This window comes from Eptesicus fuscus, chromosome 5 (genome assembly GCF_027574615.1).
Source record: "Eptesicus fuscus isolate TK198812 chromosome 5, DD_ASM_mEF_20220401, whole genome shotgun sequence".
NCBI classification, from domain to species: domain Eukaryota; kingdom Metazoa; phylum Chordata; class Mammalia; order Chiroptera; family Vespertilionidae; genus Eptesicus; species Eptesicus fuscus.
The window spans coordinates 45,470,713-45,495,923 of NC_072477.1; the positions used below are offsets into that span (position 1 = coordinate 45,470,713).

Genomic DNA, 25,211 nt, shown 5'->3' on the forward strand with positions numbered 1-25,211 from the left:
TTCAAACCCGGAAGCGGGACAGAGGCTGCCGATGCGCGGACGTTTGGGGAGGAGGGAGCGGGGCGGCCCAGGTTCGCTCGGCCGCGCGCCCCGCCCCTCGGAGGCCGGCGGTCCGGTGCGTCCCCACCGCCTGCTGCGCCTGCGGGTCCTGAGCGCTCCGGCCGCCGGCCCCCGCGCGGGCCCAGCCACCTCCCCGCCCGCTCCGGTCCTGGAGGGAAGAGCCGCCTTGGGGAGGAGGGAAGAGGACGTGGGGGCGGCCACGGCAGGTGAGGGATGAGCAAGGCCCTGGGAAGCGGGGGTGTGGTGTGTGATGTGTATGTATGTGTGTGAGCTGCTGTCCCAGTCGGTGTGACTTTGTGAGTGGGCCGATCCTTGTGACCATGCACGTGATCACATGTCCGTGTGTGTGTGTGTGTGTGTGTGTGTGTGTGAGAGAGAGAGAGAGAGAGAGAGAGAGAGAGAGAGAGCGCGCTCAAGTCTGGGTTCATGGGGGTGGTCGGTGTGCCTGTGACCCTGCCTTTGTGTGGCTGTCACCGGTGGGACTGGGAGAAGATGGGGGTCCGTGTGGGGGTCGTCTAGGGTGAGGGTGGGGCGCTGGACCAGGGCACACTCCTGTAATCCCCTCCCGGGGCTGCGCTGCTGCAGCCCAGGAACATGTTTTCCAGTAAACTTTTAAGAACTCTGAGCGGAGACCAGTTATTTTGGAGATTGGGCCTCAGCCTGAAAGTGACAAATGACTTTGTCATTGCTGAGTAGGGCCAGGTGTGAGACGTGTCGAGAGTCTCACTTTTCCTCTTCTCGTTTTCCTGGGGAGTTGTGAGTTCTTGCTTCTCCACCTACAATGTTGCAGCTCCTGTTAGCACAAAGGAGTAACTTAATAGCTGTGTGCAATTTTCCAAAAGCTTTTATACCAAGACAGAACAAGATGAGGTGTCACACACACACACACACACACACACACACACACACACACAAGAAATGTCAAGTAGGCAACTTTTCCTCCCATGAGGTTTAGAAGATAATGAAAGAGAGAGATAAATCTTCCCCTGAAGATATCTAAAAAAAAAGATAGCTGTTTTCTGATATGGTAAGGTACGGGCGACTTGCTTTAAAAAGCCAATTGCGTCTCCTGGAGACTCAGGTTCAATATTTTGTTAATAATAATCATAGGTTGTGCATATGTAGATCAACTACAGATTGAGATAAAGGTTCAGAAAACCTCTGAGTAGTTAAGCTAGTTATGTGACAAACATTGGTAAAGGTGATTTCATTGGCTGTAAACTGGCAGGTTCTGCTGAAACTGAGACATAAATGCTGGTAATTCTTGGTGCACACTCACAACTGGCAGTTTCATTGGCAAGCAGCTCTAGGGAGGACCAGGTGGCCAAAGCACTCCCAGAGGAGGGGCTTCCTTGGGCAAGATCAAGGCTGATCTCTGCAGCCCTTTCCCCACCAGCATGACAGGTGCTTTTGTTTTTGTGAAGAATTGAATTGTGAGAGATCAGATCAGTGTTGAGCTCGTGGTCCACATTCTTTCTTTTTTTAATACCGACCAGTTTGGTCACAATCTCGGTTAACCTTTTTTGCCACATGCAGAATGTTCTTCTTGTGACTTGGAAAAGTATACCCCTTCAGTGAGTGAAAGAGAGCCGGGAGAACAAACTTCCTTTTCATACTGCTCACAGCTGCTTTCCCTTTGCAGCAGTGAGCTTTTTTTCACTTAGATGTCAGTTGGTCATACGCAGCATTTGCTATCTGTCTTACCTTTCATGTACTGCCAAACTAGCACAAGTGTTAAAATCACTTGCCTCTACAAAAATTTAGTCACAGGACTCTCTCCTGCAAGATTAGTTATAAAATGTTATGATGCTGGGGTGGTTGTGGATAATATTGAGGACTGTGGTAAGGAATATTTTTCTATTTATTGCTATGGGAAGAAGTGGATGACAGTCAATGTATGTGCCTGGGTATAGTCGTTTGGTTAGTCCATTGCAATTGATTGCAAACTGTGAATAAGTGTTTTATGCCAAGTTTGGTAAATCTAGAAAGAAGCTGTCTGCTTTTAATTAACTAAGGTGTTTTATAAATGTATTGGGTAGATTTTTTTTTTTTTGCTAAACATGTTTTTGATATTTTCTTCTGTAAAATGGTAATTGTTTATAGTAATGCAATAATAAAAAAATGTCTCTGTTAGGAACTATTTAGATGATATAGGAATATTTCAAGTCTGTCCAGGTTGAAAATATTCCAGAATTAACTATATATGCTAGCTGCTTTCAATTAAAAGTGGTAAGCAGCTCAGAGAAAGGCTATAGTTCAAATGGCTAAGATTTTTAACATGTTAATATTTAAGAGAAAATGGATATGCAAAGAATGGTTTTCTTTATTTCAGTATGAATTAAAACTATATGTGTGCACAGTGATTTTCAGGAGAAGGCTGGCTAATGATTTTCTTGGTACTTTAGAGCAATTTATGATTATAACGAATTTTTCTAAAAGTACCATCTTAGCATTGAGAGAAGAGACCATTATTATAATGTCAAGGTTGTAAATCAAATTTAATATTGGATCTCTACATTTACCATTTCCTTGGGGTTCAATTTAGTAATTCCTCAAGGTTAGAGATTAACAGTTGAGACTGCTGAGTGCCCTGAGTGACTGAGGGAGAAGATGTGGAGGTCCAAGGAGGAAGAGCTCCATTGGTTTTATTTATTTATTTTTAATATATTTTTTATTGATTTCAGAGAGGAAGGGAGAGGGGGAGAGAGATAAAAGCATCAATAATGAGAGAAAATCATTGATCAGCTGCCTCCTGCAAGCCCCACACTGGGGATCGAGCCAGCGACCCAGACATGTGCCCTGACCAGGAATTGAACTGTGACCTCCTGGTTCATAGGTCGACGCTCAACCACTGAGTCATGCCCACTGGGCGAGCTCCTTTGGTTTTAGAATCCCCTGCCCCTGCTCAGTCCAGAGAAGCCCCTCTAAAATGACAGCTCAGAGTCAGCCCAGAAATTGAATCCTAAGATCCCAAACTCATCCTAGCCCTCCTAGGAAATCTAGGCTTGCCCTGGGGTAGAGGACAGGGTACATTGTAGGTATCTGAATCCTTCGAAACTAATGGGTGGGAGTTCCTTGTTTGGCAATAAGAATCTACAACAGGGAACTATAATTTCAGGTTCCTGTTATGACAACACGCATGCCTTTAAATGGAAGATGCTCAGCCAGTTCAACACCCATAGTTGCCCAAGTTAGAAGGAACTCTGGGATTGCCTAGTTCAGTCTCCTTAGGACATAGTCATTCATTTAATCAACAGATAATGCCTGCTGTGTGCCAAGCACTGCTCTAGGTGTTGGAGATACCATGGTGAAACAGTCATAGGTGAGAAAACTAGCCCAAAGAGGGTCCGTGACTGTTCTGAGGTCACAGAACTATAAAAGCTAGAAATCCCTAATCTCACTACAAAAGACCACACATTTTTGTGTAAAGGCACATGTTTTGTTTGGTTGCTAGTTCTAGTGCCTTTAAGCTTACCCTCATGTATTATCATAGATCTTTGGAGGATATTAGATCATTTTTAATCACACTAATATGAACAGCAATTTTCCTGTATTTTGCATTAAGAACTACATGTGAGGTTCTGAAGTTATGTTCTACTACAGTTAGATTTATGGTATTTGGTGAATTGATCAGGAAGCAGGTTTACATTAACTCCTTTCTTTAGTGTGGACTGTTCCCTGTAATTCTATCAGACAGGAATATCTTTATTAAGATGGATTAATAAGATATTGTCAAAAGATAGGGGATGGCACTGCACTTTGGAATCATTTAACTAGGACAGCAATCTGGTGTCAGAAAAGACTGTCCTGGCTCTGAATTAGCCCTGGCATCTCCGGTAAGTCGTTTAAATTTTCTAGACCAGATTCCTCTTTTGAAAGAACTAGAGGTGTGAATAATTATCTCTCAAAGCCTATTCCTGCTCTATGATTCTAGCATTTCACCAAATTGTTTTTTTGTGCTTTAAGTATATATCAGCAAGTTAAAAATAGCTCATTTCCTCAGTTTTACCCTTTAAAGTATGCATTGTTGGTATAGCTAGACTAGACTGTACATTTAGTTCTGATGTGAACATGAATTCTTGACATGAAACATCTCATGCTTTTATTTCAGGGTTAACCTCCATTTCAGCTAATCATGGGAGAGATTAAAGTCTCTCCTGATTATAACTGGTTTAGAAGTACAGTTCCCCTTAAAAAGGTATGTATGGTTTTACTACACTTATTTCCAAAATCTTATATTGTTTTTGTATGTGATTTAGATGTTACGTCTTATAGTGTTTGAGAGTAAAGGTTATTGCCAAGTATCATGACTTTGGGTTTCAGAGCATAAAGTTTGCCCCTTCTCTGTCAAGTACAGTCAACTTTTGAGGCTCATTCAAGAGTAAAAGTGAATATAAATATACTCGTTATTTTATAATTACTTTTACATATTCAAGCAAGCAAGAATACATGTACTCCTTAGTGTAGTTTAGTGGAAAGCTTACAGTAATAGCAACTATACAGTAAGGGCAATCAGATTCTATTATAAAGCATTTTTCTGTTCCTCAGATTTAAGATTTACATGGGTTACATTAGAGATCCTCTGTTAGCAATGATTTATTCACTCTGCCACGGTCATCTTCTGGAAACTTAATTTCCCTGGGATGTCCAAAAGCACCAAACACTTATTTTAAAAATTTACTATTGACTCTGAGTCCCAGATTAATCCTAGATGTTTTGGGATCATATTAGACAAGGGCTGTTCACATCACAGAATAAAATCTTTGCTCATCTCCTTGCAAAAGTATTAAGAATACTATGATCTGACGATCATCTATGTCTCTGTTATTTTGTCAAGGTAGACAGCTGTGGAAGTATCATGCAAATTTGAATTAATAACAAAATTACTCTCCATATAAAAATTTGAGATACAGTTTTCCAAGTATAGACAGAATACCTGCTATATACCTGGCACTATTGTAGGAAGTCCCCAGATATCTTATTTAATTTTTTCCAATAGTTTAACAAAGTGGGTAGTGGTGTGCCCATTTTATAGATGAGAAAACTGAGATTCACAGTGGTTAGCTTGTTAAAGGTTGCCCAAGTTAGAAGGGATTCTAGGATTGCCTAGTTCAGTCTCCTTAGGACATAGTCACTCATTTAGTCAACAGATCATGCCTGCTATGTGCCAAGCACTGTTCTAGGCTAGTAGGGTTGGGATTAAAATCAAATTAATCCGACTTCAAAGCTGGACGTATTTGACTGTTTACCAAAGGGAGCTCCCATTCTTCTTGCTACCTGGGAGACCACTGCCCATGGTAAAAGGAGAAATGGCCTCTGGAGTCCCTCTACTTTGTCCCATCCCTCAGCTTAACTCATATGAGCTCCTCTTGATGGACTCACTTAACAAGCCGATCACCAGACCCAGAACAACCCAAACCTATCTAAATAGTATAAGAAGCAGTAATAGGAAGTTGTTTTATTGATGTGATTTTCTGCAGTTGTCAGGTCAATTTGGCCCACAAAAGTCATGATAAATTTTGTAGTGCTAGATTTTAAATTATCAAGCAGATATTGTGATTTCTAAAGGAACTTTGACAAAATTGCCATTCAAAGAACTCTGAGGAAGTTGAAGTGATAAACAACCTTTGTATTTATGGCTTATAGTTAGAACATACTATGTCAATTATATCTCCGTAAAACTGGGGATGGGGCGGGGGAGATAAATTAAAAAAGAACATGCTATTTTTTGTTATTTGTCTTCCAAATTGGATTATTGAAATAATTTTCTAGAAAACTTTAGAGATCTTTTCTCATATGAATTTTATTACTACAAGATTGAGGTTTACTGTGTGCACTGTCAAAGCCATTGATAGATTTTTACCACAATTTCAGCAAAAAGGCATGAAAAGCAAAAATGTGAGCAATAAAATACATAGGACACAAACATGCATGTGAGATACTATTGTGACCACCTGTGGCCTGGGCACGTCCAACAGGGGATTGTCAGGCTCTCTGGACTTTGCCTTGCGCTGTTGTCTGCTCCCGGTAACGTCAGTGACCATGGTCAGTGCGCTGCCACCCAGAGTGACACCATGGGGTTCGCAGCGCTGCCAGCTGGGAGATCTCAGAAAATCGGGCCTGGAGGCCTTGAACTTTTTAATGTGAAAGTAGGGTGAATATTGATTTGCTTTGGCAAAAGTTCAAACCATTAATGTGCTTTTCCAAATACCACCAAAAGTCAGAGAAAACAAAAATTAAATTAACACGCAATGAATGATACTAATAGCTAACACTGATTGAACTCTGAGCATCTGCCAAACTCTGTGCTGAGCACTTGAATAATCTCAGCTCATTTAAAGCTCATCGTTTTCCCCTGTTGGGTCAAGAAACATTAAATCAGGAGGGTTTCTGAAGACCTTCCTCCTTCCCACCCACGTTTCCCCCCCAAAAGCCAGTTTTTCCTGTACCCACTCCCCACACCCGACGGAATGATTTGAAACATTCTCCTGGGACAGTGACACCCACCCTGCCTATCCCTCCTCTCTGGCAGAAGTCTCGCCTTTGGAAGACTGTTCTAGATCAGGTTCCTGAAGCATCTCCTGAGTGCTACCATCTCTATCCAGTTTCTCCCTGGTAGCCTGAAGTCTTTCTCTCCCTTGCCTCCCTGGTTCACACTCTGACCCTGCGGATCCCAGTCAGTCCTCTGGGCCAGCACTGGAGAATGATTCTGCAAACTGCCCTTCTCCTACACACACACACACACACACACACACACACACACACGCGCGCGCGCGCGCGCGCGCACACGCGCACACACACACACGCACACGCACACACACACACACACACACATATGGGGAAGAAACAAGATGCCATGTACATAGTTTACTGTTTAGTGGTAAAAAAAAATAGACTTCATATAATCATAGATGGAAAGGAAAATTAAAAGCTGGTAGAAAAAGCAGCTCTTTGGAGGAGTATACAGCAGTTCTGTGGAATATTTCCTTAGCACCAAAGAAGGAAAAGGAGACCAAAGCAGTTTATTTTACTGCTGCTACTCTGGTGTGACCCCTCCCCCCAGGTTACCTTTTAACAAACAAGCCAGTGGTATTAAAATTGTCAGCAAAATTATAGTGTGAAGTTAACAATACAAAAACCAAATCTGTAAGACTTGCCTTTTTTTTTTTTTTTTTTTTATAACTTTCCCTCCAGATCATAGTGGATGATGATGACAGTAAGATATGGTCGCTGTATGATGCAGGTCCCAGAAATATTAGGTGTCCTCTCATATTTCTCCCCCCAGTCAGCGGAACTGCAGATGTATTTTTCCAGCAGATTTTGGCTCTGAGTGGATGGGGTTACCGGGTGATAGCTGTAAGTATTATTGATTCAGTATTCCAGTTCAGGTCCACATTTTGTGGGGGGTTTTGTGCTTCTATTTCTGACCAACTATTTTTTATTGAGGTAAGGTACTGTTTTCCTTTTTTAAAATGTGAGATGAAGCCTTTCGAAGGAAGGTGGTATGGTACACAGACATACAGAGATGCAAAGCGGACAAACCTCCGTCGGAAGCGTTCTGCACTCGCAGCTTTTCTGTGCATTCTCTCCTGTCCCTCTTCTCACACGTCTGGTCAGTAGGAAGCATTGTCCTTGTTCGTAGATGAAGAAACTGAGGTCCAGGCCATTTTAGTGATCACACAGCCAACAGGTGGTGGAGGGAGAACCAAGCTCAGTCATCTGACTCCATTTCCCCGCCTCGTTTAGTACACCACTGCTTTCAGGGGAGGTGAGCATGGAATACTAGGCAGCAAAGCGATCTAACATTGGGTGACTGGAAGCTTCTTGAGTCTTCTCTGTGAAAGGCTGGTGGGGAAGGCACTGTGGCTGTGACATGTCTTGGCGTGCCTCACCTGTAGGGACAGTGGAGGGCGGTCTCTGACTTCCAAGGAAGGGAGGCTCTTTGCTTTGGAGCTGGCAGTTGTTTCTGGGACCTGGGATAGTATCAGGTAAATGGTACTGCCCATGGGACTACTGCTGCTGTTACACATTTTATTTACTGTCCTAACGGGAAGAAAACGTGGGCCAGATCTCTGCTCTTGGAAGGTAACCAAAAATTCTACTGAGGGCACCACCAACTGGGGCCACACAAAACAAATGAATTCCTCTTCCTCCTGACAGCCTTGTCTTTCCTGAGAAAACTAGTTATTATCGGCAGGCACTGCAGGCTGCCTTCTTCCCAGGTCTTTTCTTCCCTGGTAAACTCCTCCAGATTCCTGAACCTCTCTTGTTCTGGGATTTCAGTAATCCTTCCTTCAGTAATCCGCCCTCATCCCAGCCCTCTGCAGCTTCACACAGGACAGCCTTCCTATGGCCACTGTGGGTCAGCCAGGGAGGAGACTGAGCACCCCCAGCTCTGTCCCTCCAAAGAGCGCTGTCCACAGCTGACTTTGTTTATCCCTCTAAACTGGCATTTTTGATATTTTGCCTTCTGGCTGGATGTTTCTTCTTGCCCTGAAGCTGCTTGATGTGGGGTTTCCCTATTTCATTAGCTAGGTAATCAATCAAGAAAAGGCCAGCAGTGTTTCAAAATTACTTTGTTCTTTGAACAGAATGCCCATTCCCATGAGGTTTTGAAACTTATTAGGTGTTTGTTAGTATCTAGCATTTAAAATGCACAGATACCTTTTTCATTTAAATTTTTAAGTGAAATCTACAATTCACATGCAGTTGTAAGAAATAATACACAAAGATACCCCTTTTACACTTTGCCCAGTTTCTTCCAATGGTCACATTTCCCAAAACATCATACAATATCACAGCCAGGGTATTGATATTAATATAATCCATCCATCTTATTTAGATTTTTCCAGTCTTACTTGTACTCAGTTAAGTGTGCAGTAAGTTGTATACAATTTTTCCACCTGTCCAGAGCACAGATCTTTTTAAATTAAAGGTTTTAGCCCTGGCCAGCTGGCTCAGTTCGTTGGAGTGTCATCCCAGGTTTCGGGTTCAATCCTGTATGGGAGGCAGCCGATCAATGTCTCTCTTTCTCCCTCCCTCTCTCGCCCCCCCCCCCCCCCAATGTTTCTCTCTCTCATTGATCTCTCTCTCTCTCCTCCCCCCTTCCTCTCTCTCTCATCTCTCTTTTAGGGTATCATCTTACTCAAATTCTCAATTTTCTGCTAGGAAGAGTCTGTTCTCCATGCTGTCTCAAAATAGCAGAATCTTATCCACAAATGGAATTTTAATAGTAAAAGTAACACAAATTTTAAAAGTACATCAAATCTGAAACGATCCCATAATTTACATGGCAGTATTTATTCTAATGATTTATTAATGACAAAATGCATGGAAGTGCTTAAAACAAGCCTTTCAGATGGGTTTTACATATTATTAAAGAGAGGGGATTATTAGGTGACAAGCCTGAGTTCCCTAGAAAAGAGTTAGTGACTTGTATTTCTTTTTCCCCCCCCCTCATCATTAGCATTAATGGTGGGTGACTTAGGGTCAGGCACCATACTTTTTTGGTCACAAAATAAAAAGTTCAAGAAATCATACAGACTAAGTCAATTGAAAAAAAAGGAACAATTTTATTGAATGTTCCCTTAAAGAAATACTACCCAAAAGAGAGGGAGCTCTCCTTAGAACAGATTTTGTTCCTAGTTCTCCTGAGCCATAACTCAGAATGAATTTAGATCTAAGGAGAAACAGTATTTCTTTACTTGGATGGGTTCTGCTCTGTGCACCTTTGAACCTCAGAGTTTCTCAGCTATTTGGAAAGGAAATTGATGTGAGTTGAAATTGTTATTCACATAATATCACTAGAATGTGCTTACTTTTTATTCTTCTTAAAATTGGTCTGTTAGATAAAATGTGAATTTTGAAGTTTAGGAAAAGGTGAGAAACATATTTTCACATATTTTGAATAAGGAGCAAAACTTGAGCAACTGAGAAATGCTATGAGAGTCCTAAATTTTTCAGATATATATCAGTTATAAAAATAATAAATTGTTTTATTATTTCAGTTGCAATATCCAGTTTATTGGGACCATCTTGAATTCTGTGATGGATTCAGAAAGCTTTTAGACCACTTACAATTGGATAAAGTGAGTACCATGAAACTAATTACTTACGTGTGACTTTAATGCAACATTTGCATTATAAAGCCTGGTGGTGTTTTTCTCTTATTTTTTAAATAAAAGCTCTTTTAAGATAAAAGTCACATACCATACAGTGTACCCCTTTTCAAGTCTATAATTCAAAGATTTTTAGCGTATGTACAGATATCTGCAGTCATCATCACAGTCAATTTTAGAACACTTTTTTCATTCCAAAAAGAAACCCCATACTCAGCAGTCACTCCTCACCCACCCTCCCCCTAACCCTGGCAAGCTACTCTACTTTCTGTCTCTATGGATTTGCTGTTCTGGATGTATTGTATAAGTGAAATCATACTATATGTGGTCTTTTCTGACTGGCTTCTTTAGCTTAGCATAACGTTTTTGAGGTTCATCCATGTTGTAGCATGTATCAGTACTTCATTTCTTTTTATTGTCAAATAATATCCCATTTATGAATATAGCACCTTTTGTTTATCCATTCGTTAGTTGGTGTACATTTGGATTGTTTCCAGAATATTTGGCTATTATAAATAATGCTGCTGTGAACATTCATGTACAAGTTTTGGTGTGGACATGTTTTCAGAATGGAATTACTGAATCATAGTGTTTGGGGTTTTTTAAATACGTTTTTATTGATATTTAGAGAGAGGAAGAGAGAAGGATAGAAAGATAGAAACACTGATGAGAGAGAAACATCATCGATCAGCTGCCTCCTGCACACCCCCTGCAGACCCTCTACTGGGGATCGAGCCTGCAACCCTGGCATGTACTCTGACTGGAAATCGAACTGGTGAACTCTTGGTTCGTGGGTCTATGCCTAACCACCGAGCCACAACAGTTCGGGCCTGAATCATAGTTTTCTTAAACAGAAACTGTCAAGTGGTTTAATTTTCTAATGTAATCTGTGAAGAGTATTTCTTTAACTTGTATGATTTGTATGCCCAGTTATATTGTTTTTTTGAGGGTTGCATAAATTGCATTTAAGTACAATATTTCCTAAAATTCTAACTGCAATAGATAGTTTAGTCTGTTGGCTAATAGTGACATTCTCTTCTGTGGTTGGTGACAGTAAAACAATGTGGTGTTGTTTTTTATATTTATGTTCAGGATTAATCATTGTCATAAAACCCCCCTTTGCTTGTTTACAATTAGGTTCATCTTTTTGGGGCTTCCTTGGGAGGCTTTTTGGCCCAGAAATTTGCTGAATACACTCACAAATCTCCCAGAGTCCATTCCCTCATCCTCTGCAATTCCTTCAGTGACACCTCTATCTTTAATCAGACTTGGACTGCAAACAGGTAAGAACGTAAACATTTGGCCAAAATTGTTACTATTTTTGTTCAGTGGAATTTTGGAAATGTTGGCTTTTGTGGGTGTGTTTGGTGCACCAGAGAGGGAGGTCATTTCTACTTCTGTTTTCTGAAACTGCCCTGGCTTTTAAAATTAGAAATAGTCATCTTTGCAAAAGAAAAGAATTGAATGAACTCTGAATTCAGCTATTTCATTTACTCTAAATTATTGTGTAGCTTTGTTTAATATGCATTCATAAGCTCTTACAGTTTCTCTTCGGTGCACATGCAGCTATTCTTTTTGTTTGTTTGTTTGTTTTTGTTGTTGTTGTTGTTTTATATATTTTATTGATTTTTCACAGAGAGGAAGGGAGAGGGATAGAGAGCTAGAAACATCGATGAGAGAGAGACATCGACCAGCTGCCTCTTGCACACCCCCCACCGGGGGATGTGCCCGCAACCAATGTACATGCCTTTGACCGAATCGAACCTGGGACCTTTCAGTCTGCAGACCGACGCTCTATCCACTGAGCCAAACCGGTTTCGGCCATGCAGCTATTCTTGTGTTCTACAAGTTGCACTTATTATTTTATGTAAACACTAGAGGCCCGGTGCATGGAATTCGTGCACTCGTGGGGGGAGGTCCCTCAGCCCGGCTTGTACCCTCTCACAGCCTGGGAGCCCTTTGAGTGATGTCCGACTGACAGGGAGCGGGCCTAAGCCACAGTTGGACATCCTTAATGCTGCTGAGGAGGTGGGAGAGGCTCCGGCCACCGCCACTGCGCTCGCCAGCTGTGAGCCCGGCTTAGGGTTTCTGGCTGAGCAGCGCTGCCCCTGTGGGGGCAGCTCCTGTGTTGAGCGTCTGCCCCCTGGTGCTCAGTGTGCATCATAGCGACTGGTCATTCTACCGTTCGGTCAATTTGCATATTAGCCTTTTATTATATAAGATTCTGTGTATTGACTGAAATGGTTTCTTTAGGCATTTGGCTTCTCCTAGTTTTTCATTGTCTTCTATTGTAAATCTTTGTACAAATTACTTTTCCTTCCCTTTCTGGATTACTTCCTTTAGCTATGTTCCCCAAAATGGATAGAGTAGAGCAGGGGTGGGGAATGTCATTGGGTCTGGCCCTGCCCAGGCAGTAGGGGTGAGTTAATTAAACGTCTGACCAAACATAGCAGCCTAATTTTTAAGTTGATAGTTTTGTATGGCCTGCAAATGATGTTATAAATATACAAATGGCCCTCGGCAGAAAAAACGTTCCCATTCTGGTGTAGAGCATTTAGTCTGTCACCAGATGTTCTGCAGGTCATGACATTTAATGTTCATCTGCTTTTCAGAAAGATGGGGATAGTGGACTGCTTTGTGGGGCAACCAGGGGTGTACCTGCTTCCTCTGAGCTATCCTCTCATTGATTTTGTCATTTTAATTAGTCTGATAGGGTCTAATTGTACCTTAAAGCTAAATTAATATGCATTTCTTTCATTGCTAACAAGGCTAAGCTCTACCCTAAAACATAGCCCAGTGACTGAACATGCCTGTCTGATCAGGTTGGTTTTCACATAATGTTATAGGTAAACGATGTTTTCATGGCTTTCACATCTACTTAAGATTGTACTCTGTTATTTTCCTAACGTCATCTCAGTAGTTTACTCAGCCTTCATGCAACGATTTCTTGTATACATTAGCTACAGGTACTTCATATCCAGGTGATGTACTAAAAAGTTCTTTGATTATTTTTGATGATTTTTTAAAATCTTCATCTGAGTACAGTTTTTTTTTTCTTTTTAAATTTTTATTTATTGATTTTTTTTCCAGAGAGGAAGAGAGAGAGAAATATCGATTTGTTGTTCCACTTATTTATCCATTCATTGGTTGATTCTTGTATGTGCCCTGACCAGGATTGAACTTTGCCAGGGGTCTTTCCCTGCATCTAGAAGGGTTCAGGAATCTGGAGAAGGGGCTGCAGTAAATTAATAAAGAGACTAGACATGAAATATAAATTTGGAAGTGGGGGAGCCAGAGGAGACTTAGCTATAGTAACCAAGTTCTCCGAATCTCTGGACCCCTCGCTTTTTATTAACACAAATTGCCTTAAAGCAAAGCAGATATACATATAAAAGGTAAGGCCTGGTAAACAATAAAGTATTGTCAGGTTTGAGGAACTGCTTTTGGCTGTTCAGCAGCAGGTAATAATATATGCAGATTTTCAGGTTTGGGAAAATGCCTTCAGCTATTTCAGCAGCAGGTAATATGATTCAACCCTGCTGAATATAGAAGCCCATCAATCTTTTGAGGACTTCTTGCATTTATTATGACATGCTGGAATTAGCCTCCAGCAAAACCTGCAATCTTGGTGTACTGCTTCTTCTCCCTAGCAATGACTAGCCTCCTTGCAGTTTCTTCAGCCCAGGAACATGACTTGCTTTATAGCCAGGTGCAAACATTTTACACTTTAACCAAATGTCCGTGAAGCATTTTCCCGTGCCTCATCTCATTTGATCCTCACAGAAGTCCTGGAGTAGGTAGATAGGAGACTTGGTGGAATCCTATTTTCTTCTCATTAGCTGGAAAACGGAGATTTAGAAAGTTTAGAAACTTGACCCGACTGAAAAGAAGTAAGAAATGGTGGACCTTGAAAATAACTGCAGGTTTTCTCACTGCGCAGAATATAGTCAAACACTGCTACAGTTAAATATTTTACCCTTTGTTCTCCCTGTGTGATCTACAATAATAATCTGCATCATATTGATATTTACTGCTGTGTTGCTGACAATTACCTGAAAGAGAAGTTGGGGTGCTTCACTGGACTGGAAAAAGTTTAGCTAAATCAGAAAGCAGGTCTAAGTAAGCAAGTTTATTCTATATTTATAAAAGGCTAAGTTGACTCGTGCATGCATGATACATATAAAGCTCTCCCTGGCGCCATTTGTACACGTGTTTTGATCTGTCATTTTCGATTGTGAATTTGGTTGACACTTCTATTATAGAGAAAGGGCGAATAGCGATATTAAAATATTTCTTCTAATTAATTTCCTTTCAATGTGCATGAATTCATGCACCGGGCCACTAGTCACTTATAATTATTTAAATCCTCAAAAGTTTAGTCATATTAAACATAATTCTTTGGGATCTTGGGAAAGTGTATATAAAGTGTATTCAAAGATGCTGAGTGCTTTGAAAGAAGGGACTAGGTCTTTTTATCTCTAGATCCTAAGTAGCTAATATAGCAACACTTCAGGGTTGAATAAATATTTGCTATTTATGTGTAGTCTTGGAAGTTTAAATTATCAGGTCTTTGTTTTACAGCTTTTGGCTGATGCCATCATTTATGCTCAAAAAAATAGTTCTTGGAAACTTTTCATCTGGCCCAGTGGACCCTGTGATGGCTGATGCCATTGATTTCATGGTGGACAGGGTAAGGATTGTAGCATGGGGTGGGACACCTTATACTGGGAGTTTTCATGTTTGCTTGGTTCCTGAAGAAACATCTGTCTCATTGAGGATGTATTAAAGGTGCTTGTTGAGTAGCCTTCCATATTAACCTTTTGCACTTGGATGTCGAGTGTGACTCGACACAGTTAGCATTAGAATAAAGGAATTGAGAAAAAAGCAAGCGAGTGCAAAGGGTTAACATTAATATATCCAAAAGATATTACTGCTGGTAATTCCTCAGAATCATTGTGGGGATCTTTTCAAAATACAGATTCCAGACCATCAAACTGAAATTCCTGGGCATGGGATCAGGGATTCCTGTATTTTTATTCCACTCCCCACTTCTACCTTCCCAAGGTGAATCTGACGTAGCAGCTCTATAGGCTTGCATTTATTTATTTATTAGATGCCCGATGCATGAAATTCATGCAAGGGGCTTGGCCCTCGCAGCCCCGGCTTCCTCCTGAAGGTCATCTGGAAGGTTGTCTGGAAGGTCGTCCGGCTGTCCGGTCTAATTAGCATATTATGCTTTTATTATAGACTAGAGGCCCGGAGTACGAAATTCGTGCACTGGGGAGCGGGGGGCGGTGACCCTCAGCCCAGCCTGCGCCCTCTACAATCTGGGACCCCTTGGGGGATGTCCGACTGCCGGTTTAGGGGGATCGGGCCTAAACCGGCAATCAGACATTTCTCTCACAATCCGGGACTACTGGCTCCCAATCGCTCACCTGCCTGCCAGCCTAATCACCCCCTAACCACTCCCCTACCAGCCTGATCGATGTCTAACTGTTCCCCTGCTGGCCCGATCGCCCCCAGCTGCCCTCCCCTGCCAGCCTGGTTGCCCCCAACTGCCCTCCCCTGCTGGCCCGGTCACCCCTAACTGCCCTCTCCTGCAGGCCTGGTCACCCCCAACTGCCCTCCCCTGCCAGCCTGGTCACCCCTAACTGCCCTCTCCTGCTGTCCTGGCCACTCCCAACTGCCCTCCCCTGCTGGCCTGGTTGCCCCTAATTGCCCTCCCCTGCAGGCCTGGTTGCCCCCAACTGCCCTCCCCTGCAGGCCTGGTCACCCCCAACTGCCCTCTCCTGCTGGCCTGGTCTCCCATAACTACCCTCCCCTGCCGGCCATCTTGTGGCAGCCATCTTTGATAACATGGCGGCGGCCATCTTTGACCACATGGGGTGACCATCTTGTGCGAGGGTGTGAGGGTCAATTTGCATATCACCTCTTTATTATATAGGATTTTAAAATTTTTATTTATTGATTGTTTTAGAGAGAGAGAAGAAGGGAGAGAAACATCAATTTGTTGTTCTACTTATTTATGTATTCATTGGTTGATTCCTGTATGTGCCCTAACTGGGACTCAAACCTGCAACCTTGGCATATCCGGACAACACTCTAACCAACTGAGCTACCCACCCAGGACTAGACTTGCATTTAGAAACTACTGGGCTAGTTAATATTTCTGAGCTCTAAGATCTCCTAAATGTTTATCTGTTGCCTTTTTTGTTGTTGTTGTTAATCCTCACCTGAGGACATCTTTTCCATTGATTTTTTTTAAAGAGTGGAAAGTAGCGGTGGGGCGGGGAGAGAAACGTCGATGAGAGAGAGAAATGTCGATGTGAGATAGATATTGATAGGTTGCCTCCCGTACGCACCCTGACCAAGGCCAGGGATCGAGCCTGCAACTGAGGTACATGCCCTGGACTGGAATCGAACCTGGAGCCCTTCAATCCGCAGGCTGCCATTTATACACTGAGCCAAACTGGCTAGGGCTATCTGTTGTCTTTGAGCTATGGAAATTGGCTTGCTGCCCATGGGCATGAAGTTGAAAAAGCAGTTCAGGTGGAAGCTAGGAAAGGCCAGGTTCCCAGAACAGAAAAATGCCACCACCGGAGAGGCCTAGTTGATGGCTCTCAAATACATGTGTTTCCTGGCCCCCTGACACATGATCCCTCCTTTATAAGCACAAATATTATCTGTGGATTTAATGGAAACGTAAAAGACAAAATTAATTCAAAAACTTTACCTGTGTTTCTTTCTGTAGCTGGAAAGTTTGGGTCAGAGTGAACTGGCTTCAAGACTTACCCTGAATTGTCAAAATTCTTATGTGGAACCTCATAAAATTCGGGACATCCCTGTAACCATCATGGATGTAAGCTTTCTTTTAAGTGAAATAGATGCTTTATCTTTTTAAATGTGTATGTCAAGATTCTCCTCATAATTATTTTATAATTTTCTCAATGTTCTTCAAAGGCAGCTTGGACTTTATTTTTTAATCTCTTCAGCCTCCTTAATTCCAAAACAATCTGTTTATTGCTTATCCTATATTTTTCCTGGCAGAGATAACACAATCGAAATCAGAATTAATTTAAACAAACGTGGTAATTCTTACCCATTTTGGTATACTTATTTTTATTCTTATCAACAGATATTACACTTTAGCTATTATACATCTGGGCATAAAGAGAAGGTGCCTCAGGAGGGCAGCAAATCAAGAATCCCATAAAGTCTAATTAGTGCAAAAATTTCTTATATTTTTGAGTTATGGTAAACTATACATAATAAAATTGACCACTTTAACCATTTTTTAGTGTACAGGTCAGTGGCATTAAGTACATTTACAATGTACAACCATCACCATTATCTAGCTCTAGAACTTTTCATCATCCCAAACTGAAACTCGGTACCCAGTAAACAGTGATTCCCCATTGCTCCCTCCTCCTAGTCCCTGTAGCCAGGTTGTAGCATGTATTAGCATGTCATTCCTTTTTAAGCCGGAATAATATTCCATTGTAAGTGTACACCACATTTTATTTACCCATTCACCTGTATATGAACATTTGGGTTGTTTCCACCTCTTGGTTATTGTGAATAATGCTGCTGTGAACATGGGTGTGCAAATGTCTGTTTGAGTCTGTACTTAAGTTCTTTTGGGTATATACCTAGAAGTGGAATTGCTGAGGTCATATGGTAACTCTGTGTTTAGCTTTTTGAGACACCACGATATCATTGTCCACAGTGACTGTACCATTTTACATTTCCACCAGCAATGCACCGGGGTTCCAGTTGTTCCAAATCCTCACCGACACTTGTTATTTTCTGTTGTTTTGATATTGGCCATCCTAGTGGATATGAAGTGGTATTTTATTGTGGTTTTGGCTTATACTTTTTAAAAAATATATTTTATTGATTTTTTACAGAGAGGAAGGGAGAGGGAGGGGGATAGAGAGTTAGAAACATCAATGAGAGAGAAACATCGATTCAGCTGCCTCCTGCACACTCCCCACTGGGGATGTGCCCACAACCAAGGTACATGCCCTTGACCGGAATTGAACCTGGGACCTTTCAGTCTGCAGGTCGACACTCTATCCCAGTGATGGGCAACCTTTTGAGCTTGGTGTGTCAAACTTCACCAAAAAACTGAGCATAACTCAGGTAGTGTGTCACTTTGAGGAAAAAATATTATTTCGCAAATGTTTCATCCTCAGGAGCAGCAAATGTTTCATCCTCGGCATGCGGCCACCTCAGCAGCCGCGTGTCATCAGAAATGGCTACACGTGTCAGTGCTGACACACGTGTCATAGGTTCGCCATCACTGCTCTATCCACTGGGCCAAACTGGTTAGGGCTTGGCTTATACTTTTTAAAAAATATCTAACTATCTTGCCTCAAAAATAGATTTATTCTTAAATTCAAATAACAGGGTATTTTAAAAAGTTGATTTTTTTGGCAGAAAATTGTTCATGATAAGCATGATAACTTGTTTTTATTTTCCTCTGTAATCTCTACATTCTGACATTCACCATGACACTGAGCAACCTTAAGTACTCTCGGTGGAACGTCTGCTCCTCACGGTGCCTTTGATCTGCTTGCTCATCTTTTAAAACTGCCCGCCTCTTGGGTACATGGTCACTGAAAACTGTCTCTAAGCTTTAGCAAGATGAGATGCACTTTTTTGTTTCTTTCAAATTACTTTTGAAAAACATTTTTGCATATGTGTATCAACATCCGTTTGTGTGGGCATTGAAAAATGTTTAGAATCATATGCCCCAAACTGCTAGCAATGGCCCCCCCAGGGAAGGATCTGGACTTTTCCTCATACTTGTACATTTTTTTTATCTTTTATTTATTTATTTTTTTACTGAGCATATACTACTTATATAGCTGTTATTAACTAATAGTAAAATTTTGAAGTTCTTTTGGGGTTTTACAATCTCTTTGAAATTAAACTGGCATTTTCCAATAATGATTGTTCACTATTAATATTCTGTTAATTTAGTTAGCTATGTTTGAGGAAAAAGGAAATGCATAGAAGAATTTCTTCCCTCTCCCCAACCCACCCCCCAAAAAAAAAAAAAAAAAAAGAATGCAGGAGACATTTGGCAGCAAAACCTGTGGCTAATGTCTTACGTTGCATTGGAGTCGCTGGGGATCAGCAGGAGGAGGAGGTGGCCCCGACTGCACGGGGTTCAGCAGTGTCTCTTCATGGGAAGAAATGCCTAGGGTGTCACTTTCCATAATGTGAAAAGAACATATTAAATTACCAGTAGGTTACAACCTTGTCTTTTTTTAAAAGGTATTTGACCAGAGTGCACTTTCAACCGAAGCTAAAGAAGAAATGTACAAACTGTACCCTAATGCCCGGAGGGCTCACCTGAAAACGGGAGGCAATTTCCCGTACCTGTGCCGAAGTGCAGAGGTGAATCTCTATGTGCAGGTGCGTCCCCGCTTGGAACCCAGGGCACTTGGAACCCAACGTGTATGGTTTGAAACATAAAGCCTTTTTCTTTTTCATGTGGAGTAAGAGAACTAGAATTCTCTGTAGGACTGAGGCATTGATTCAATAAAGCTGGTTTACATGAATAATTTATAGGATAATTTGAGCAGATATATTAGAGATCCCCAGGTGACTCCGCCCACCATCCCTCTTCTAAGAACAGCAGGCCCACCCGCCTCCACACGCTGACGCACCTTCTGGTAGGATGTGACCTTGCCTCCTGGACACGATGACGTCAGTCAGAGCAGGACACCAGACCTCCACGGGGTCAATCTGAGTTCCACGAAGTGACCTCTTGATCTATTTTTAATGCATTTTTTTAAAAATTAACAAATTGCATCTACAAATACAGCACCTCTTCATCCTCTACCTAAATGGGTATTAGAATATCGGTGAGAAATGATTGTTTTTGACAATTTGGCAGAAAGTATTAAGAGTCTTTAAAAAACAACAGCAGTCATGTCCTTTGATCTCGTCGTCCGCTTGTGGAAATGGATCCTAAGGAGAGGATCCTAAATACAGAAAAGCTTGCCGCCCAGAGACATTCAGCATGGTGCTAGGCCGCACAGCAGAGGCGGGAGGCCCTGCCTTGCAGCAGCAGAGGGGAGAGTAAACCCCTGCTCATGGAGCAGCATGCACCACTTCACATGTTTATCAAGAGTTTGTAGGAACTTAGAGAGATTGTGGTTTTTAAAAATACTTTTTTGACTTTTCTGTGTTTTCCAATTTTTCTCTAATTAGTAGGTATTACTCTAATTTTAGAGGTACAGGCATTTACATACTATGGTGACGTTTGAAATAACGATTCTGCATTTCTACAGATACATTTGCTGCAATTCCATGGAACCAAATATGCGGCCATCGACCCATCGATGGTCAGTGCCGAGGAGCTCGAGGTGCAGAAAGGCAACCTCGGCCTCAGTCAGGAGGAGCAGTAGCTGGCGCTTTGGCTGGTGATGACGAGTGACTCAGCATGTTGTACCATCAGTGACATCAGTGCCCGCCAGGCAGCCTCTGCTCAGTTCGTCAGGCTCACCGGTTATCACTGTTCGGAAGTAGGACTGATGGTCACCTTTGTGACAGGCGGCGGCTCTTCTAAGCCAGTGTAACTGTTCCCTCTTTGGTTTTTTAGCGTTTGAATTTGAAGAAGTACTTTTGAAGACTCCCATTTTAGGAATTGTGAAAATTTTGCTACCAAAAGTCTTCACCATTGTGTACTTATGTGAATGTTACTTTCCGAGGTTTGGGATTTTGTGGGAGTTTTTCCTTGTCTTTTTTTTTTTTCTTCTTCTTTCCTTTCTTCCTTTTTATATCATTTGCTATAGATACTGCACATCCAGACTGTGTATCAGAAGGACATTGGTTGTTTCTGTGCTGTCTTGTTATAACTGTTACCGAAGTGCCAAGGTCGTCACCACACCGATTACTCTCCTGCAGATCAACTACTTCCAATTCCAGTTATGCAAGTTGTTTTGAGGTTTAGCTGTTGTCTTTCTAGCCATTACGGTCATTTGGAATAAAAACTCAATTTCAGCGAGTGGCTTTTGTGATGATTGTATCGGGCTACACAGACACAGGACTGTCTGAGAAGCAAGACTGTGGTGTTTGCCAATTCAGTGTGACTTGAGGTAACTTCCTTAATCTCTCTTAAGCACAGTTTGCTCAGTGTGAAATAACAGTAGCTATCATTTATTGAACTGCTACTCTGTACCAGGTACTTTTCAGACCTCCTTTTTCCCTCCTTATGAAAGATTTTAAATACACATACAGTAGAGGAAATAATATAATGGACCATGTCCCACTCACCTCGCTTCACAAATTATCAAGTCATGGACAGTGCTGTCATCTCTTATCCCACCAGCCCTGCTTCCACACCTCCCGTCACTGGGTTACTTTAAAGCAGTTTCTGATGCCCTGTGATTTTATAAGTATTTCCATAATGCCATTAACACATTTAGCAGTTCACCGGTAATTCCTTCATAGCATTCGTCAATATTCCCATTCATGACTACCTCATAAACGTCCTTTTATGATTGACTTGTTCTAATCAGCTTCCATACAGAGTTCACACTTTGTATTTGATTGAAATGTCTCTTAAATCTCTTTTTAACTATAATTCCCTCTGCCCTCTATTTTTTTTTCTTGCTATTTGCTTGTTGAAGAAACAGGCTTGTTTGCCCTTTAGAATTCACCACCGTCTGGATTTGGCTGATGGCAACTCACGGTGTCCTTTTAACTTCTCTGTCCCTGGCATTTCCCATAAACTGATAGTTACAGGTAGAGGCTTGAGCTCATTCTTTTTGGCGGGAATGTTTCACAGGTGGTGTGTGCTTCCTGTTGGGAACTTTAGGAACATTTACATAATGTCTCTCTGTGTCTGAGTTCTTAAGATTGCTCCTTGTCAGCCTGATCCAGTCATTGGAAAGTCCCCCGATGGTTTAGCTGCCACTGCTGATCATCACACACAGGCATCATTTCTTTCGGGGCTGCAGGACAGCGACAGTACTCCAATGTTTATTATTCCTTCTGCATTGGTTAACTGGAGTTCACTGATTAAACAAAAAACAACTATAACTTTGCCTCATTAACTATTTGGTTTCTCTGAGGTACAATTTAGACCAAAAAAAATCAGCATTCATGTTTCTTTCCCTTTAAGTTTTCAGAATACTGAGTTGGCCATACTTTTTCAGATTTTAAACTGATTTTACAGGCGCAGTCACAGAGATATGGAGAGGTGGAGAGATTTGCTGGGCGTCACACAGGAAGGAGGGGGACTGGAATGCCACGTTGGGTCATACCTAAAGCCAGTGATCTGTCCACAGAGGTGCAGGGTCTTCTCTGAGTGCCTTATGATTTGACAGCGGTCGTGAATTAGGGAAGCAGTTGGTAAGCCATAGAGGCAGGGCTTGCCGTTTCTAACTTGGCCTTGAGGCTGCCATAGTTTCACCGGCTGTGTCTCGACATCCCAACAAACAGGTAGGGCCTGTGGGCAGGGCCAGTCTGCATGTGGTCAGCAGCAGCCCCTCACCTGGTGCAGTAATGAGCCAGGGCTGCCCTCCACTCTCTTCAAATTCTCCCTTTGTAAGCCGTGCCTCCCTGGCTCTGCCCCCTGACGACTGCCATTTCCAGCCCTGACTGATTTTGAGTGCTGGCCTTGAATGCTTATCCAGGCCTATCTATTAGGCCAGTCTTCTACAGGCACCACCGACTCTCCTGGCTAAAGCTACACCCATGTCCCCACTGCCCAAACCTGCCCCTTCTCTCCCAAACCCCATCATCTCAGTTCCCAACATCACTGCTCCTCAGATTTCCCAGCTAGAAACTCAGCCATCTCGGACCCCATCGCCACAGCTCCATGCCTCATCGCCAAAGCAGATGCTGAGATGAAACATCGAGAGCAAGATGCTTATTAAAGATCAAAAGAAGGAAGATTGTGGAAGGAAGAGGGATCGGGCATCGTGACGCAGGCTGACAGAGGGAGCTCCGGGGATACCAGTGCCCCCTGGAGTCGTCTCAACGAGGGCTGAAAAGCCCACCCTCTGCACACCTGGCCCGTGGTCTCCTGCCCCTCCAGCACATCTCCTCCCCTCCCAGGCTTCCTGTGTTCCAGCCACACCGTTCTCAGACAGACACGCCTCCACGCCTCCGTGCCATCGCATAGACTGCTCTTTGCTTGGAATGTGCTTTGCCCACTTCTGTCTTCTCTGTGATTCTCTCACTTTCCTCCCTTTACCTTCTCCAAGGAGGAATAAATCCCATAATTCCCTGCATATACCCATTCAAGCACCAACCGCACTATATTACATTATTGGTATCTGAGCCCCTCCACCCGCCGCCCAGACCACAAGCTTCCAGAGGGCAGGAACGGGGCGGGGCTACTCAGTGCAGCTCCCCGGCTCCCAGCAGACTGCCCGCCACAGAAGACACTCAGTCAATACTGACTGCTGATGGTGAGCTGAACGGTTGTGGTTACACAGAACCAGTCCACAACAGCTTGTCTCATCTGAAATTTTGCCATAGACCTCCCAAACAAAAGAAATGAGTATTGAATTTGAGAGATGTTTCAACATTTCAATTTTATTTTAAGAACTTGCTATTTTTGTCTCAAAAAAATACAAAAATTCATTGTGTAAAATCCATTCAGATAAATGACCTCAGTCCCATGTGGTACAAAATACCTTTCCCAAATGGAAGATGGGAGGGTTTTCCATGCGGAGGACTGGGGAGGGGGCGGGGGCACGGCACGGAGGCTGCCTGCTGTGCCGGGGTCTGATCCATGTGAGCTGTGTGGCCTCTGGCAAGACACCTCTCATCACCAGGCTACTGCCTGTAAAATGGGCTGGCTTCAAAGCCTCTCTTTCTTTTCGAAACGTTTAGTTTGTGGGATTTTTTTGTTTAATTAATAGACTTAATTTTTAAAACAGTATAAAAAACAGCAGGTAGTACAGATTTCCCACATCCCCCTCACCATGGCACAGTTTCCCCTGTATTAACCTGCACTAGTGTTAGCATGAGGTTTGCAGGTTCCTCTGTGGGGTACATTCCCGGATGTGGGATGGCTGGGTGAAGGGGAAATGTCCCTGTAATTCTGGGAGATCATGCCACCGTGCCTTTCAGAGGATTGTGCCATTGTGAACCCCCGCCCGCCGTGTGTGGTCACTGAAACCCCTTTGGGCTCCAACAGATTTTATCCTCTCTCCTTCCCAGGACTCGGGCCCAATGGGTAACTTCATGAGGAGTTTATCTAAGAGGTGGGCTCCCCACTGACCATCACCAGCTGTGCCACATGCAAAAGAGCTGGAATTAGAAAGAGTGGCAGGCAGAACTCCAACTCCCAGGCTCCCAGCGCCCATACTCTCCACCTGCCGTGAAACCCTGACGCTTCCTAAGTCCCTTTTCCCTGGAGCCGCACTGGGATCGGCGTGGCTGAGCGGCACAGTGACCCGTGCTTGCCTGTCACCTGAAAGTGAAACTCCAGACCAGCTGCCCTCCAATGCGGTTGCCCTTTACCACGGGTGACTATTTAAATTCCAAATAATGAAAATTAAGTAAAATTTAAAACTCAGTTCCTCAGTCCCACTTGCCACATTGCAAGTGCTCAGTAGCCACAGGTAACTAGTGGCAAATAAACTGTAGCCACAGATTTCCATCATTGCAGAGAGCTGGGTTGAATAGAAAAAGCTGCTCCAGAGAGGTGAGTCTTCATCTTGGGGCTATAAAAATGAGAATGTTGCCTGACCAGTGTGGCTCAGTGATTGAGCGTCAACCTATGAACCAGGAGGTCACGGTTAGATTCTGGTTAGGGCACGTGCCCGGGTTGTGGGCTCGGTCCCCAGTAGGGGGGCGTGCAGGAGACGGCTGATCAATCATACTCTCTCATTGTTGATGTTTCTATCTCTTCCCCCTCTCCCTTCCTCTCTGAAATCAATAAAAATATTTTTTTTTAATGAAAATGACAACTAAATGCAGGGATTGATCCTGGACTGGATCCTGGTCCAGAAAAATGGCTTAACTGACTAAATTCGAATAAGGTCTGAAGATAAGCTAATA

At 42.7% G+C, this 25,211-nt stretch overlaps 1 protein-coding gene across 4 annotated transcripts; it reads left to right on the top strand.

Moving 5' to 3' along the window:
• Positions 1 to 13: 13 nt before the first annotated feature.
• SPG21 (SPG21 abhydrolase domain containing, maspardin) lies at positions 14 to 21,198 on the top strand. Of its 4 annotated transcripts, XM_008139123.3 has the most exons (9): positions 14 to 266; positions 4,172 to 4,258; positions 7,255 to 7,416; positions 10,068 to 10,148; positions 11,316 to 11,461; positions 14,760 to 14,868; positions 16,930 to 17,037; positions 19,461 to 19,601; positions 20,483 to 21,198. In XM_008139123.3, the coding sequence occupies exons 2-9, from the start codon at positions 4,196 to 4,198 to the stop codon at positions 20,597 to 20,599; spliced, it is 927 nt and encodes a 308-aa protein (XP_008137345.1). In that variant the 5' UTR covers positions 14 to 266; positions 4,172 to 4,195; the 3' UTR covers positions 20,600 to 21,198. The 4 variants fall into 4 exon arrangements, with proteins under 4 accessions (XP_008137345.1, XP_008137346.1, XP_027997734.1 ...); XM_008139124.3 differs by lacking the exon at positions 10,068 to 10,148; XM_028141933.2 differs by lacking the exon at positions 7,255 to 7,416.
• Positions 21,199 to 25,211: the final 4,013 nt, after the last annotated feature.

Excerpts from the sequence above, each read along its gene's own strand:
- SPG21 (XM_008139123.3), top strand. The coding sequence starts at position 4,196 with ATGGGAGAGATTAAAGTCTCTCCTGATTATAACTGGTTTAGAAGTACA. Across the intron at positions 10,149-11,315 it reads ACCACTTACAATTGGATAAA|GTTCATCTTTTTGGGGCTTC; the intron begins GTGAGTACCATG and ends GTTTACAATTAG. Across the intron at positions 14,869-16,929 it reads TTGATTTCATGGTGGACAGG|CTGGAAAGTTTGGGTCAGAG; the intron begins GTAAGGATTGTA and ends TTCTTTCTGTAG.